This window comes from Helianthus annuus, chromosome 12, assembly GCF_002127325.2.
Source record: "Helianthus annuus cultivar XRQ/B chromosome 12, HanXRQr2.0-SUNRISE, whole genome shotgun sequence".
Lineage (NCBI taxonomy): Eukaryota > Viridiplantae > Streptophyta > Magnoliopsida > Asterales > Asteraceae > Helianthus > Helianthus annuus.
This window is the reverse complement of record NC_035444.2, coordinates 33,511,933-33,529,872: the sequence shown is the minus strand read 5'-3', so window position 1 is coordinate 33,529,872 and position 17,940 is coordinate 33,511,933. Positions and strand designations below refer to the sequence as shown.

General features: G+C 37.1%; 1 protein-coding gene across 1 annotated transcript; it reads right to left on the bottom strand.

Moving 5' to 3' along the window:
- Positions 1 to 11,422: 11,422 nt before the first annotated feature.
- LOC110894611 lies at positions 11,423 to 13,290 on the bottom strand. Its single transcript, XM_035980898.1, has 3 exons — positions 12,467 to 13,290; positions 12,092 to 12,394; positions 11,423 to 11,939 (listed from the first exon to the last, which is right to left on the bottom strand). The coding sequence occupies exons 1-3, from the start codon at positions 12,473 to 12,475 to the stop codon at positions 11,553 to 11,555; spliced, it is 699 nt and encodes a 232-aa protein (XP_035836791.1). The 5' UTR covers positions 12,476 to 13,290; the 3' UTR covers positions 11,423 to 11,552.
- Positions 13,291 to 17,940: the final 4,650 nt, after the last annotated feature.

Here is a 17,940-nt window from a genome sequence, read left to right as displayed (position 1 = left end):
CCGTAGGCACTACATCACTAATGGATGTTTTAATAATACTGATCACCTTCATTGGTGATTTAACCCACGATTTATAAATCATTTAGTTGGGTTTTGAAATCCTTAAAGGATTATTGTATAAGAATGACGTGCGTGATTTTAACGAATCACATCTGCCATGATTGTTAACATGCGTACAGAGGTTAACAGGGAATCAGAATCTTTTCAATTAGGTCGTACCATCTTGACTGGATCTTAAAAAACACCAAGCTAGGTTTCACTTTTTAAGATTCTTTATTTAGGCAGATCAATATAAAAGGAATGGTTTTGATTTATTTTTTATACATATTAAAACAAAACTCATAACATACATTCCAAAATCTCAAATACAATTACATATCGCCCTAAACGGGTCTTTCAAATAGTACATACCTCCTTAGAGGTATAAAATAAGTGACAAGTCCACGCAGGGACTAACATAAGATAAATGTCCATGCAAGGACTTAAAAGATAAGTCCACGTAGGGACTGAAATACGATAAGTGTCCACGCAGGGACTTATTTCAAAGTAGAAATTACATTAGTACAACTAGTAAGGGCTAGTGGTCACGTTTCTTCTTTTTGCCCTTTAGTAGGTTCGCCAAGCCCTTGAGAAATCCTCGGTGGCTCTTTTTCTCTTCTTCGAACTCTCTCTCCACACGATCTAGTCGATGGAGTATTTCTTCCTCTTCAGGAGGAGAGAAACGTGGTTGTGGTGCTTGATGCGGAACTGGAGGTCTGGGAGGTATTGGATACCCATGAGCTGAGTAGTCCGGTGGTCCCATGTTTCCATGTGCTCCGTCGGGTAGCGCGCATTATATCTTGCCGACACCACATATGGGTCGCGCTCATAGTCGTAGTTGTATTGTGCTTGTGATGGTTCGAACGGGTTGTAAGCCGTTGGACCTGTGTAAGCAGGTATGGGTTGGTCATACCCAAATGGTGGCGAATTTTGTGCAGCTGGTGCGGAGTTCGCCTCCTGTATAGGACTTGAAGGTCCTTCTTCTTGTAGTGGCGGATAGTGGCTACTACTAGAATGTCGAGGAGTGCTGAAGTGGATACCCCCTCCTCCTCGTGTAGACATACGAGCATTTGTCCTCCTACGCCTTGGCGGATCAGGTATTACTGGTTGCGCCGGTGGCGGAGGTGGTGGCGTAACTGCCTCAAAGCGTGAATCCTCAGAGGGATCCTGTGGATGTCGCGGTTGTTGTGATGTCTGTTGAGGTGGCGTGTAGTACCACTCATGTCGGTCAAACAACGCTTGGAAACTGTCTGGCCCCTGATAGGGTGTGCCATGGAAGGATGACCCATCAGAGACTTCTATCGGATGCGTGGGCGTACCACGAGCAGGTTCAGTTGGATCAGTATCTTCATCCATATGGTCCTCGGAGAAATGATCTTGTGGCCCTAGTGGAACAAAACCTGAAGGTTCCTGTATGTAGTCAGCCGGATTAAACTGACCTATGTAGTAGGGAGTATGGTCGTCATAATTCCGGGTCGATACCGAACGTTGTAGAGGTATGAAGGAAGGTTGTGGGTTGTTGGGATCATTTTCTGAATTTGGGCCAAAGGAGTGCCGATAAGATGGCGTCGAGCTGTGCGAAGTGGAATGCCTCGCAGGTTCGTACAGATCTCTTCGTCGTTGTGGTTCTTCACTCCGTGTCATCGAAGGATGTCTTGTACCAGATGGTCCAGCTTCGTTATCGTGATGTGTCACGACTTCTCCTCTGCCTCTCCTTCCTCTTCCCCTTCCTCGGAATATAACAGGTGGCATTTTCCTGCTCCAAAACTTATTAAAAATCGAATCGAAAATAAAGACAAAAAGGAGTATTAATCCGAATTTGTCCTAAGTTATTGTCTAGACTCAAGTATGTGCAATTGTGTCATTGAGATTAAACACAATAGGATAGTGTTTAATTCACTCAACGTTGGCTCTGATACCAACCTGTCACACCCCGATTTCCACGTGTCTTACCGGTGGGCCCGGTGGGGGATTACCGTGACGATGTTGGCAACAATATAGTCAAACCACACAATTATATAATGCACAGCGGAAGCTTAAAGATAAATAAATATATTTCAACCTCTGATTGTAATATCAAATGTATTACAGAAGTCGAATGTATCCACAGTGGATCAAAATAAATAAATATTGTTCATTCAGATACGGCATCGAGTTTGCGAGACTATTCGTGATGCTTAGGCAGCTAATACCAGCCAACTTCGTCTAGCACCTGCACTTAATCTTTTTGGGGAAAATACGTCAGTTTACACTGGTAAATACATTCAACTGACACATTTGAAAATGTTTATTAAAATTGATTTGAATGCACAAGGCACAAACTCTTTTATAACTTGGGAAAATTATAATAAAATCTTGTGAACGTTTTACATGTTCTTTTATGCGTTCAGTAGCCCGGGTCGTGCCGGGTTAAAGATTTATAGACACACCACATTGCGTAAAACCGTAGTATAAAAACCAACGGCTACGTCTTTTAATTTAATGTCGACAATATATACCGGGTGTACGCCTACACCGGGATGTCGATGGTCGTGGCCATTTCGTAAAATGATGCCAAGGATATCCGGGACAACGGTCATTAAACCCCCCAAAGGCTTATAAGCAACAAAACTGTTTAAATGAGCCGATCATATTATTAATTAACCACCTAAGCGATGGAAGAATATAATGCTCAATCAAGCGGTATTAATATACCGTAACCCAAGCCCATATAGGGGAAATAAGTTAAAGTATTTACCTTTGCAAGTATATTTCCTTAATTTGGATTAAATCACCGATAGCTTTTACTGGGGCTCCTAATCTGGAACGAAGGTTTTAATTAACCTCTTAGAATCCTAACGAGTCGTTATAATGGCCGTAGCCTAGACCGGTTGGTTCCGATATATATAGATATGGTTTAATCGCGCGAAAAGGCGAAAACCGAGAATGGAGTGTGATCCCGACCCAACAAGTTCAGAGACTTGTTTTAAATGGGTTTATGGTTCACACTCTGGAATTTGGGGTTCAAATAATATAATTTGACCCGTATCGGCTAATTTATGAAAACTAGTTTCATAAGCCGAACCGTGCGCGCAATAGGCGAAACGGTAAACCATGAGAGTCGTACGCTTATTTCCTAAGTCAATATGCCTTAAATGGGTTGTGGTATCAGTAGGATACCTTCCGTGATGCCCGTAACGAGTTTAAGTTAGTATTATGCCTCGTAGGGGCTTTTCGGTCATTTTAAAGACTTTAAAAGGGCTTTTTGAGTTCTACAGGAAATCTGAGTTTCCCGAATAGCTTATAAAGCTTAAAATACTTTATTTATTATTTAAAACCAGTAGCAACTGGAATCGGGTCAAAAGACCTCGTAGAACTCATGTTTTGGCCGAAAAGGGCATATTCGGTATTTACCGAACCGTAGCCATAACCGTAGGTTATGAGCGAGGTAAAAATTATTAAAAATCTTTAAAATTCCCAAAATATTATTTTAATACAGTGGGTAAAAGTTTTGGTGATGAAATCTTGGTTTAGATAGGTGTTATGCTAATTGCGTCGTTTATTACAAAAAGTTTATTTAAATTGCGCTAATTAGCATAACTCTCATTCTAGACCTCGGATTGACGTGAAACTTTAAGGACATGCTTATAATTTAATAAGCAAGGTTTTGGTCCGTTCACTTGTCCGAAATACTCGTTTAAATTTCAAAAGGCCGTTACGGTCAACTTTTAGGCGAATGACGGAAATGCGCAAAAGACTCGGATAACTCATGAACCGATCACAGAGGTTTATACCAACATGTGACCTGGTCCTAAGAGGGTCCTAAGGTATATCTATACCTCACTAAAACGGGTCAGAACTGAAGTCAAAGCAAAAGTCAAACTTTTGCGACATTCGGCTCCGAACCGGTTCAATATAGCAAATGATCGATTCAAACGAGCGCAAACAAGTTTATATACTTAATATCATGTTTTATGAGTGTCAAAACAGGTTTCATAACATATACTTTACAGATTATGCATAAATCGCTAAAATAGCTTTCTGTTGATTTTTTAACCGCACGTTTGACTCGATATTTGACATAGTTAGAGTGGTGATCATGGGGAACCTTTTTAGAGGTTTATTACCCACATAATTACCTACTCAAAACTACTTTTGATCCGTCATAAGACTGAACCATTTGCAAGTTATTGTAATGACAACCGTTAGTTACGACGGTTGTGTTTATAGGCTAAAACTATGGAAATGTATGACCAAAATTGGTTGTGAACGACTTACAGAAGTGTGTTCTTGCTTATAGAGCAGAGAAAAGGACTTGAGAGCTTAGAATGATCAGTAGATGAGTTGTTTGAGGTGTGGTGAACATATGCTCACAATGTGGCTATTTATAATGTTCAAAAGGCCTTTAGATCATCACAACTCATGCTACAACTGATCATGGATGATGGGCAGGTGTCCCTAAGTGTTATGGGTCGAGTAGGGGGCGCCCATGCTCCATTAATTGGTTGTTGGTCGTTCAATGGCTCCAAAAGGCATGTAGTTACAAGTATTCTGCATCTGGGCGTCTAATGCGGCCCGCATGGGAGTTCCATGCGTTTCTAATGCGGGCCGCCTGGGATTTAAATACCAGACGAGTAAAAGAGGAGGCTCGCGGCCCGCCTCAACTTAACCAAACATGCAATGCGGGTCGCGAGGGGCCTGTTTTTCAGATTTTTAAAATCTTTTGAAATGATTTCGAAATCCTGGTAATTAATAACGAAATCTTTCGTAATGATTTACCTGACCTTTCGGGTTTGAAGGGGTAACTTTGCGGTTTGGCCCTCGGTTAATTACAACTAAGGACCTCGTGTTATTTACCCGCGCTATTAAGTCCCCGGTTAGTTAATTTAATTATTCTGAAAGTCTTAACTTTCACTGTTGACGCTTTTAACCCTTCTCATACGAATTTGAGTATAACTCTTTCGTTTTAAGACGGAACTTCGCGGAATTTATACAGTATATTCTAGTGAGCGTATAATACTGTTACGAAGCCTTGGGAACGTTAAAGGGTCACTCAGAGGTAATATTAAACATGTTGACACAGTTAACCCCTGTAGCTCGTAATCTCTCACTTTCTTCCGCGTTTCGTTTCCGTACGATCTATGATTTATTCGTTTGAAGGTTCAAGCGTTATTTAGGGTTACTATACAGTATATTTACCCTTGTTGACATTTATAACCCTCGAATTTATATACTTTCAAGGTTTGTCAAAATTGGTCCTTTATTTAATATCAATGCCACGTGTAAACAAATGACACGTGTTAACACATTATTGGACACAAAAATTCGAGGTGTTACAATAAGTCAATAAGTTATAAGTTGCTCCAAAATAAGCTAACCCAAACACCCTCGTTAAGTTTCTAACAATAAAAAGCAAAGTGTCATTTACGTCTAACCAATGGATAAGATTAGGAGGTGAAAGGTGGAAAGAACTTAGAATGAAAAGTAAATAAAATAAAAATAAACCACCTACCCATTGACACATATCTGATAATTTATGCAGAATACACTTGTACATAATATATAAAATGTTGTAAATCAGCAGAAGTAACAAATTGTTTCACATAGCCATATGCGTGTATAATCATAAAAAACCAAAAGCATAAAGAAAAGGCAGAGATTGTAAAAAAGATGCTAGTATACCTGTGGTCAAGAGCGTGGCATTTTCAAATCTAAAGCTCAGAAAAAACGTCGTACTACTGAAATTTTGAGGAAAGGGATGGGATGAGGTGAAAGCTCCGAGGAACAAACCTACTACCATTTGCTCAGATAAATGGCGGATCTTGAGAGCAAAATAAGGAAAAAATTGTTGCGTGTTTGAGAGTAAAATTTAGTTGGGCATGAACTGGGATGATGTACGTACAAGAAATCTGACCTTTAGTGGAGTGGAGTGGAGATCTTCAACAAATCCAAAGACAACATTAACGGAGTTAAATTCCGAGCAGGTTGTTAGGGCTGGCTTGTTTTTTTAGCCATGGATAAGATTAGGAGGAGGTGAAAGGTGGAAAGTAGAGGTGAAAAGGTTTTTTTTTTTTTCAAATAGACTTTCATTAACAAACTACCAGGTCTTGAGAAGTGAAAAGCTGTCAGAAAAGAAAAGGGTAAAGTGAAAGTAAGATGTGTAGGAGGGAACTATTGCTTAGCCATTGGATCTAGCGCATATCGACGGCCAGATTTAATCACACGGATTTAGGGGACAGCTTTTGCTTCAATAATAAACACATGAGGAATTTATTTCTTTTTTTTTTATTTTTTATTTTTATAAATTAATGCATTAAAAATAAATAAAACATATATTAAACAAAATAAAATTACAATTACTTAAAAAACACATCTATCTATATAGTATATAATAAAAGAAACTTATTTTGGGACACTTGTCATTCTCTCATTTAATTGATTAAAATTATTAATAATACTAATAATAATAATAATATTTAATCTAATCTAATACAAATAATAATAATATTTAATCTAATCTAATATTTAACTACGATTTTCCACTTGCATAGTATATTTGTCACAACCTACTTATATTATAACTAAATATTCCATTTAATACGGTAAAAATTAGGAAAATCCTTCAAAAAACCGGGATTATATGTCATGTTTCTTAACTGCTTTATATATAGATATTTTAATTTTATATTTTATATATTTTATACTTTATGTATTATTTCGGTATAAATATCAAAATTTTGGATTTACGTTAATTTATGTTTTAAAGTCAACACTTTATTTTTGGTTATATGAATCTATCTATACTATATAATATTCTCTCATTTAATTGATTAAAATTATTAATAATACTAATAATAATAATATTTAATCTAATCTAATACAAATAATAATCTATCTATACATATAATAAAAGAAACCAACTTTGAGACACTTGAGACCATCTTTAATTGTAGATAATTATTATTTAATTTAAATTATTAAATATTAATTAAATTAAATTAAATAACTTTAAATTAAATTAATATAACTTTACTTCAAATCGTTCTAATTTATCCAAATTTTATTTTCAAATTAAAATTAATATGATGATTATCTTTAGTTATAAAAAATATTAATTTAATAACAAAAATTATTTCTTACTAATAATCAATAATCTATACCAAAAATTCATACTAAGGAGCAAGTATAAGTATAGATAATTAAACCATCTACTTTTGGGTACACTTTAAAATATTCATATATTAAAATCTTTCTTTTCGTATTCAATATCAATACCCAAAAATCTAGATCCATATACAAACAAAACATATTATCCTTTTCTTTTTACCTTGCGTACTCTTTCTTATACACGAGTTGAGAAAAATAAATATAGTTAACATATGTTGCAAATTATAATATATGATGCAAAATGATAATAATAATAATACTAACAACAACAACAATATTAATAAAAGTATTTTATGTGGTTTGGCAAATAATTTATGAGAATACATTTATCACACTTCATGATAGCGTTAGGTTATAAGCCGATTATCTTTTATGTAGTTTTATTTGTGTAACATCTTGATGTTAGAACTACATATTACTAATAATACATTTATCACGGAGGTAATAATAATAAAATCATGAATGAATTATTTATTGTTAATGTTGTTATTGTTAATTATGAGAAATTATATTAAATGACTTGTTAATCAACCCAAAAATTTTAAATAGCATTAACCTAATTTAAAAAATAATAAAAAATCCATTTTGATTTAGAAAGATTTTTTTAACTATAGATAAACCCGTGTAATACACAAGATTTTTAAAGATATAACATTTTTTATTTGTTATATAAAATTAAATTTATTCAACCCGTACAATACACAGAGTTTTTTTTTTAATATAACTTTTTTTATTATTTAGTATATAAAATTACATTTCTTCCACCCGTGAATACACAAGTTTTTTTTAAATATAACTTTTTATGGTTTAGTATATAAAATTACTTTTATTCAACCTGCACAATACACAAGATTCTTACAGATATATTTTTTATTACAATACACGAGGTTCTTACAGATATATTTTTTTATTACTTAATATATAAAATTATATTTACTCAACACGGGTAATAAATGAGGTTTTTAAAAATATATTATTTTTTTATATTGTATATAAAATTACATTTATTAAACCCGTGTAATACACAGGGTTCTAACCTAGTTACATATAAAATTATAACCAGAATATTAAACCATAATAAACCTAAAATTTAGGTTGGGGTTGTGTGTTAAAAAAGTCGGTTGTGAAGCTTGGGGGTAAAAATATTAAGGTTGAGAATTTGTTAAATACTCTATGGGGTTTGAACCGGTCCACTCAAACCGCTAGAACCGTCTCGTTGCGTTTGTGACACACGTTCTCTTGAGTTTGAACCTGATCCTCGGCTAACGGAACCTTTTTTCTTGGGTTCACCTTTGTTTTGTTTATCTATGGTGTGGTGTGTAGAAATTTTAGTGAGAGTAGTGTGTGAGATGAGTGAAATGTATAGGTTTTAATAAAGAAAACATTTTTTTTTAATTTCTAATAGTCACCTCAACGGTCCGTTTTTCATAACGTTCCAAATTTCTATTTGGTGAGTATTCACTGTTTTGCTCCTTCATCGCTCACCAAGAATGGGCTGATGGCCCTTTGCCGTTCGGTAAACATGGGTCATCAAAGGGGTCACCGAAGGTGCCCCTTCCAGCCTAAGGTAAGACCATACGATCTGTGCTTGGAAAAGTGGGGTGGAAGTCACAACCACGCCGGAACACCACCCCGTAGACGGCGTTGTGGCTAGCATGGGGGAAGGGGCGGGAGGAATTACACCGGCGTGGAGGCAATTGTGTGGGTGAGGTGGAGGCTCTTGATTGGTGGATCTAGTTTAGGTTTTGTTTTGATTGGTTGATATTCATTTTTTTTATTTTTTTTTCCTCTTCCACGCCATGTCCCACCCCGTGCTTTTTTCTCCACGCCACAATGCTGACTTGGTTGCAACATGGCGTTTCACGCCTATTCTTCATGCCCTCCCACACTGTGTGGTCTAAAGTAAAAAAAATACCAAAGCCTTATCCCACCCCGAAGATACTACTAGGCAGTAACAATAATGTATTTAATCAACGTATTTACAACTTAAGATGTTAGGGTAATACGTTTAAACACTACATTTAATGATTGTTTGTTTTAGCTTTTAATTGGTTCTTAATGGTGGTTCAGACTGTTTGTTTCGCGAATATCTGAATGGTTCAGACATTTGTCTTCGAATAGTTAAGTATTATACTGAGTCTGAATGGTTAAGATCTTTTATCTGAATTGGTCAGACATTTGCCTCTGAATGGCTAAGCAATATACTGGCTCTTAATAGTTCAGACATCTAGACAATTTACTCGTTCAACACTTAATGGTTCAGAACTCTTAGGCGGAGGTTCAGAACTCTTAGCCTCTGAATGGCTAAGCAATATACTGGCCACCCCTGCCACCTCACCTCTGATAGCGCCGGAGGAGCGCCACCACCCATACCCAGCAATGTAATAGAGGGTGCCATGGTTCATCCGTCACCGTGATAACGAGGAAGAAGGTGTGTGCAGGTGGGGCCCAAATCATTTCATCCAATGAAATCTTTTTTTTTTAATTTTGTTTTACAGGGGGCTTTACACAATACTATGCAAGTTAAAGAGGCTTTATTCTATGACGTGGCGTCGACGTGGATCTGACGTGGCGTGGGGGCTTTATCCCACACCCTCCAGCCTTATTGTTTTAGCATTTACACATTCAGAAGTTGCCAAACAACCCCTTACATATGCTTTGAAAATGTTTGATGTGGATGCTAGTGAATCATCTAGCAATATGGTCTTGGTCCATCCAGACCGAGTTTAATAACATTGCATCAAAGTTTTCTAAATTCGAAAATGTGTTGAAACTCTTTTCTTATCAAACTGTAACAGAACCATATTACTCCTAACTCTTCTAAACTTGCCTATCAATCTCGGTTTGGGTGATTTTCTGAGTTAAAACGGTTTTTTAACATTGCCCACTTTCATCCACCAAATATGCACGTAGCATATTGTTTATATTAAAACTAGATTTTTTACTTGGTATGCAAAGCAATTAAAATGTGATTTTTGGTTGAGAAATAAGATATAGAAATTAACCCGAAAAGAAGTGGATTATTGTCGAATGCGGAAATGAACGGAAATTGGCTCTCTCGTTTGATGGTTCCATGCGATTAATAAGTTTTATTTTATTTTTATTATACTTTTTGACCATTTGTTACTTTGTTTATCCCTTTGTAGCTAAGTTGTCATTAAACAAAAAATGTACCAACTTACGTGGGTAAAAAGTGGCAAAGTGCTAAATAAATGTTATTGCTAACTTTGAACCACAAAATCGACATAGTTTCTACTTTGGTGGACCGGTCTAATGCGAGGAGTTGTGTCTATTGCGCTTGCGTATAAAAGGTAAACTTGGTAGAAAAATGAATGAATGGTGGGCTGGGAACCAAATGGGAACTATCATGATATGTCAACATGTTCAATCCATCACTCAACATTTCAAGATACTAAGCTTAACCCACAGGCACAAATTTGATATTTTTTGTATCACCCTTCACTACATGCGACCCATGAGTTGAATCGGGTTGGGTCCATTGTATGTCAATTAAAAACTTGGCGATTCGGGCTTGGTTTATATATTGACCGAAAGCTAGTTTATTTGAGTAGCAACTTAGCTGCTGCAGTTAAACAGAAGTAGAATAATCTCAGATCATGATAAAACCCATCGAGTTATAAATTAAGATATCATCATACATAAAGAAGATGCGGTATGTGTCAACTACAAGTAAGTTTAAAATGTAGGTGGTTTAAAGAACCCAACACTAAAACTATGGAGGAGTAGAAGTTGACCACAAGAGCTTTTTCTTCGTCTACATTAGAGTTGTTCACAAACAACTATCATCTTATCCAGTCTTATTTGTCTACATTAGAGTGGTCCATAAACAACTATTTGTTCACAAACAACTATCATATTATCCAGTCTTCGTCCTTATACGCAACAGCCATGTTCTCAGGATTTCAAGTAATATGTCAAACATATTTTTGAAACTTGAGTAGTGATATTGATTGTCAGGGAAACTCCTCTTCCTCCAATAGTCATGGAACACATTCAATATGAACTGAGTTGAATGATATGATTAGCTCATTGTTATGTAACAACTCATCAGAGACATATAATTAGTTCCATTTTTTTTATTAATACTTTAATTAAAGATTCATCACTACAAACAGTATTTCTTCTAACAATTTGAGTCTTGTCTAAAGATAATATACCAAAATTACTCCACAATTAAGTTTCATAAATAATAATATTACAGAGGATCCAGAACAAAAACTTCAAACTATCTAGTCTAGTTATATCTTATTATATATATTAATTGCAGAAACGACATCCAAAACCAAACAGAGGATCCAGAACAAAAGCTTCAAACTATCTAGTCTAGTTATATCTTAATATATATATTAATCGCCCAGAAAGCAACAAAAAGCAAAGCAAAAATCATCCAACAACAAGAAGAGGGTGTCCCTTTCAACCACCCTAGGGGATGGTGATCTCCGAGGAGCACACCAGCCACTTCTCATGACCCAATTGCTCCAGAGTCCACTTGAGGTAAGGTTCGGTAAGCGGACCAAACAGACGCAGTATGCCGTCAAAGGTTTGTCCGGGGTGAGGACCTTCTTGGCCTCAACCAGGAACGGTCCTAGCCTCGCATAATCACACTCGGGGTTGAAGTAAACCACCTGGTGGAAGAGCATGTTGGTCTTGTCTCCCCTCAGCCGCATTGGCCTGTTGAAGCAAGTTGACGCTGTTGTGTCCGGCAGCTCCGACTGTGTTCGCATCCGGAGATCCTGTTGTTGGATGAACAAAAGAGAGTGATTACAATTAAGATTGACCAAACCAAACAAAGATAAACCCTATAAGATCGCGCGCCAATTAAGATTACAATAATTCATTTCTTAATATAAAAGGCTTTCAAAAAATTAAGGATTTAGATTTCTACCTGTTCACCAACCTCCAAATTTGGGACAATACACAATCCTTGTGGTTGTTTCACAGCAGTCTTAATGTGAAGTAGTAGGGTGAAGACGTAGCACATGATCTTTTCGGTAGTAGGCGGACATTGAACGATCAGTGGGGGAAACAGTGACGCACATGCTAACCCCAGAAAGATGGATTGGAGCCGAGTAGGTCTTTTGAGATCTAAATGTTGTTGCAACCCTTTCAAAAAGTTCAAATATAGTTGTGGTTGTTGTATGTCTTGAAATCTAAAAATGGGGTTGACTTTTTCACCCGTGGTTGTAATCTGGAATAAAATGACTGTATTAGAAAGTGAAAAATAGACTAAAGATAAGTATCAACTAAAAATCTCATGTACCGATATCATTTCGGGGTCCTTTTCCGAAGCAAGATTTCCTTGAGAGGATGAGGTGTCGCCATGATTACCCTTGGTATATTAGAAAATAAAACTTAATATATATATGCTTTACGATCACGGGTTCCAGATCCGGCTCCAAGTCATATGTGCAACGAAACTGAACCATGAGCGAATGGGTCAAATATGTTTAGTTTTATGAACACCACTCACCCGTCTAGAACCGGTTTATATTTTTTTATTCAAGTTACAATGGGATTCCAAGTTGTAAAAGCTTTAGTCGCCGGAAAGATTGGAACGAACCAGAATTCGCATAACTATTTTTTAACTTGAAGGATGGTTCAAATAAGGTACCTTGTCGATGTTTGTTAGTATCCGGCTACATAGACTTTTACGACCCAATCTTACAAAATGTGGGTTATATAGTAAATAAATTACCAAACATAAAGAATTATATAAAAGCAAGCATACATTACCAAAATGTTGTATTGTATACCTGGACGGGAGCTGCGGTGTCTAAAGCTTAGAAAAACGTCGTCATGTTGGAATGAAATATTATTATGAGGAAGTATTGTTACCACTTCACAGCCTGCTCCTTTTTTCATCTCACACACTCTGTCTGTCTCTGACTACAATACTTTGGTGCAGGATTCAAGCGATGGTGGTGGTGTTTCTGTACAGATCTCTATAATATTGCCCCTCACCGACGGAATTTACATCCCTGCCAGCATGAGGCTGCCGGTGTGTGTTCCGATCACCGGAAAGAAAGGGAGAGAAAGACGAGTGTTAGGGTTAGAGAGAGAAATTATGGCAGACGGGAGGCGGTGTTTAGGGTGAAGGGGGTGCTCACCTAATAGGTGAGTCCCCTCTCTTACGTCAAACCAATCCCCGAGTGCCACGTCAACTCCCCTCTTAAACTCCCCTAACACCTCAATTTGATGGCGCCACTCCCCTCTTAGGTGAATTGGTTTTTTTTTTTTTTTTAAAAAAAAAAAAAAAAAGAAAAGTTGTGATTGGTCACTCCCTCTCTCTCTCCTCCCTCTCTCTTCGGTGAGCCGCCACCGTTCCCCCTCCATCTCTCCTCCCCGATTTCCTTTACCGAAGTATTGGCGGTGTCTTACCGCCCTCCATCTCTCCTCCCCGATTTGATTTACCGAATACGCCCCGACCCCCCTTAGGTCGTGATGGCGGATAAGTAGTTGTGGTGGCGGTTGTCGTTTAGTGACGCTTGTACAGATTGAGACGTGGGGTTGTTGTGGGTGGTTGTACAGAGGGAGGGATGATTTGTGTGGTGGTGGTGGGGTTGTTCAAACATAAAACAACAGCTTTACAACAAAAGGACAAAAGCATTTAATAAATGCTTCATATTAATTTTTTTAAATGATACAAAACTAGAAGGCTAGAAGCTAATCTTATTAGCCTTTTCCTTTTCCTTTTCAAAAGGCAAACGAGTAGTCTTACTTCAATCAAAACCTTTGTTTGCATATATAAATTTTTTGTATTATGCAAAGTTAATGAACAATAATTTAGTTAGGGTGTAAGGGCACTCCTCTAAGTGGGGAGTGACCTCTCTTACCCACAGTCAATCAGTACGCGTCGCGTTAACTCCTCACTTAACTTCCCACACACCCTTAATTTGATGGCGGCACTCCTCTCTTGGGGGACTTTTTTTTATTTTTTTAATTAAGAAAATATTTTTTATAAAAAGTAAAACATAATTTACATAAAATAAAAAATTACGTTTCATTTAATAAAATAAAAATTACATCGCAATACTACATAAAAATTTTAGAAATTGCACGGCCACCCGTACTTGTAAGTGATCTCGCGCTTTCGGACGAGGATGAACGGTAACATTTCCGACAGAGCATCGTCGTGCGGCTTGAGGAATGTTTTTTTATCTCGATCGTGCGCGTAGTTTCTCATCGTCTCGCGTTGTTCTGTTATGAGATCGCGAGCCTCCGACTCTCTTTTTTTCCTCAATTCAATCGCCTCCATCCCACTCACGTGCTTCGCTTCTTTCATGGCGGTGTACTCTTTGAATTGTGCCGCCAACTCAGCCGAGCCCTCGGACGATGTCGCTTGACGCTTGTCTCGCCGTTGTGTTTTTTGTGGTGAGGGGTCTTCGTTCATATCGGGTATGGAAGGGTCCGTGTCAACGGACTTTCTTTTTTGTGCCGAACCTTCCCCTTCCTCACCCAACAATGCGACTTGGGCCCATTTGTCGTGTTTTCGAATGACCTCCCATGCCTCGACATGTTGAAAACCGCTCAGATATATATTTTGAAAACCCTTTAAAGCGATTTTCATCACGTTGAGATCGTCACACCCGCTATCTCGTGTGCGATCGTACATATTATAAAATAACAAGTGTTAAAAACATATGAACTTAGTAAACAAATTTAAAAAATATACAACGTTAAAAAATATAATTTTTACCGCTTGTTGGTATAGGCCGTTGAAATAGTTTATTTTCGTTATCATCAGTATCCATTTAGACCGTACTTGATGCACGGTCCGGTTACTTCCACCAACGGTGGCGTTATAATGATCTAAAATCCTACGCCAAAAACCATCGCGGGTTTGTTGATTACCCTTCTTTTTGTCGGTAGAGCAATGTACCCATGCCTTCGCCAACGCCTCTTCTTGGTATTTTGACCAAATTGGCGCTCCATTTTTGCCTTTTTACCCCGAGCGTCATCTTCTTAGTTGCCGACGTCTTCATTCACATTATATTCATCGTTGTCGGTGTCATCTTCATAGTCGCCCAAATTTTGAGTTTCGGGCACTACTTCCTCGTCCTCGTCCTCGTAAATAGGTAGAGGACGTTCAACATTTTCTCGTGGAGATGGAACTTGTGGGGAACGAAAACCAAACGGGTCGAAGGCGGGGGCTTGAGGATCCATTGATAACAAATTTTGGAAATAGCCGAAAGGGGGTTGTGATTGGGTGTTGTAAAAGGATGGGTGTGAAGGTTGTGGGTAAAAAAACGGGGGTTGTGTAGTATATCCGAAAGGTGGTTGTGGTTGTGCACTTGCACCGCTCGAATCACCACGAGACGGTTGCGAGCCGCGTCCCTTAGTGTTAGAGCCGACAGACTTTTTCTTGGCTTCGCGGGGTTGGTTCTCCATTGTAGGGGTGTTCATCGAATCGAATATCGAATTTTCGAATTATTCGAATCGAATTGTTCGAATAATTTTTATTTTTCCTTGAATTTTCGATTCGAATTCGATTAAAACCTTTCGAATTCGATTCGAATTCGTATTCGAATAAAAAACCCAATTCGTATTCGATTAAAATTTCAAATTCGAATCGAATTCGAATAAATTCGATTTAATTCAGATTCTTTAAAACGTGTAAAAAACTATCAAAATGAAACATAAATTTTAAAGCAGTCATAAAGCACGATATCACATTAAAAATTTTCAAATAAAGTACCATAAGTCTAAAATTCAAAACGAGAAGTCGGGAATAATCACTCCACATTACAAGTTAATATTTTTATGGTTAGAAATCTATTGATAGATTTGTTACTTAGGTTTTACTTATGAGTCATGTAGTGGGTTTGGTAATGGGTAATTTTAACACTTAGAAAAAATTTTGAAAATAATTTATAGTATAGCTTAATAAAAGTTATATATGTATTATATATAAAAATAATAAATAAAAATGTATAATTTTTATTCAATTTCGAATCGAATCGAATTTGAAATTATAAATTCGTATTCGATTTACTTGACTAGAATTGAATCGAATTCAAATTCGAATTCTTATAATCGAAACGAATTCTTGATAATCGAATCGAATTTAAACGAATTTCGAATTTTTCGAATTCGAAACGAATTCTGAACACCCCTACTCCATTGCTCGGTTTGGCTTTGTGCTGTATTTGAAAGAATTTTAGAGGAATAAGATTGAAAATTTGTGTGGTAAAAAATTAGATTTAATGTGGTATTTATAGGTTAAAATTGGATTTTTTTTCGTTCATAACCGTTGCCAAACGTTCAAAAAATCAAAAACTTTGAAAAGTTGTGCGGTGAATCAATGCCGCAGACCACACCCCGCTTAGCCTCCCCGAGGGGTCGGCGGCGGTGTTCCTGAGCGGGGAACTCACTCACCGCACGCCACCCCGAGGGCTCCACGTTCACCCTTATTTTATAGAGTAAATTACGATTTTGGCCCCTCTGGTTATATCACTTTTACCCTATTAGCCCAAAATAGAATTTTTTTTTTTTAACATCTATGTCCTTCTGGTCTCTATAACTAACTATTTTGGCCCCTAAGTCTAACTCAACCTATTAACCTGGTTAATTATTTGTCACATGTAACTCACATGATGGGGCATATTTGTAAATTCACCTCCCCACAACTATTAAAGACAATTCAAGACCCACTTATCACGTGCACATCATTCAATCCCAATTCAATCTTCGTAGCCCTAAACACAGATCCTTTTCACTCTCAATTTGACAAACACCCAAACACTCAAACATAAAGTGCTTGCAGATCAAATGTGATATTATCCAAACACTCAAATTAAAAATCAGGAAACAACTCATCAAATTTATCATTCTCTTATCTTTCACATTGACTCATACATACATACACACAATACTATACTTGCATATCAAAATGGCAGCACCCATTAGAGTAGCAACATCATCTTCTTCTTCAACTCTCCTGGCTTCACCTTCTTCATCTTAAATCGTTCAAATTTCATAAATTTATCTAATTGCAACAAATTAAGTTCGAGAAGCATTTCCTAGTGAGTCAATGACCGGTGCCCCCAAATAATATCAGTGGAACTTCTAGATTCTTTTGAAAGTTGCTCTGGTGGGATCTAATCCGACTGCATCGACTTCTTATTTAGATGTGGGGGTTGTGGCTATTGCGCGTGGGGTTGTGGGGAGCTGTGGTGGTGGCGTGTGAGGGGTTGTGGCGGTGGCGGTTGGTGGGGATATGATGGTGGTTGGTGGCGGTGGTGGAAGTAGGTAGTGCCGTAGTGGTAGGAGAGAGATAGAGTAGAGAGAGAGAGAAAGTGGGTTTATTTAGTGAGAGAGAAGAAGATGAGTTAATATATATTATATTTTTTTCTTTAAAAATATTTTTAATATCTGTTAAAGATAATTTAATATGTGTGGGAGGTGAATTTACAAATATACCCATCATGTGAGTTAAATGTGACAAATAATTAACCAGAGTAATGGGTTGAGTTAGACTTAGGGGTCAAAATAGTTAGTTATAGAGACCATAGGGGTACAAATGTTAAAAAAATCTATTTTAGGCTAATAGGGTAAAAGTGATATAACCACAGGGGCCAAAATCGTAATTTACTCTATTTTATATCATAGATCAGTTGATTTGATTCTCATGATACTAAAGACCATTTTGTATCAAACATAATTTACAACTTAGTTGTATTGGTCATTGGATGGATAAATTACAATCACACTTGCCAAGTTACATCAAAACAGAAG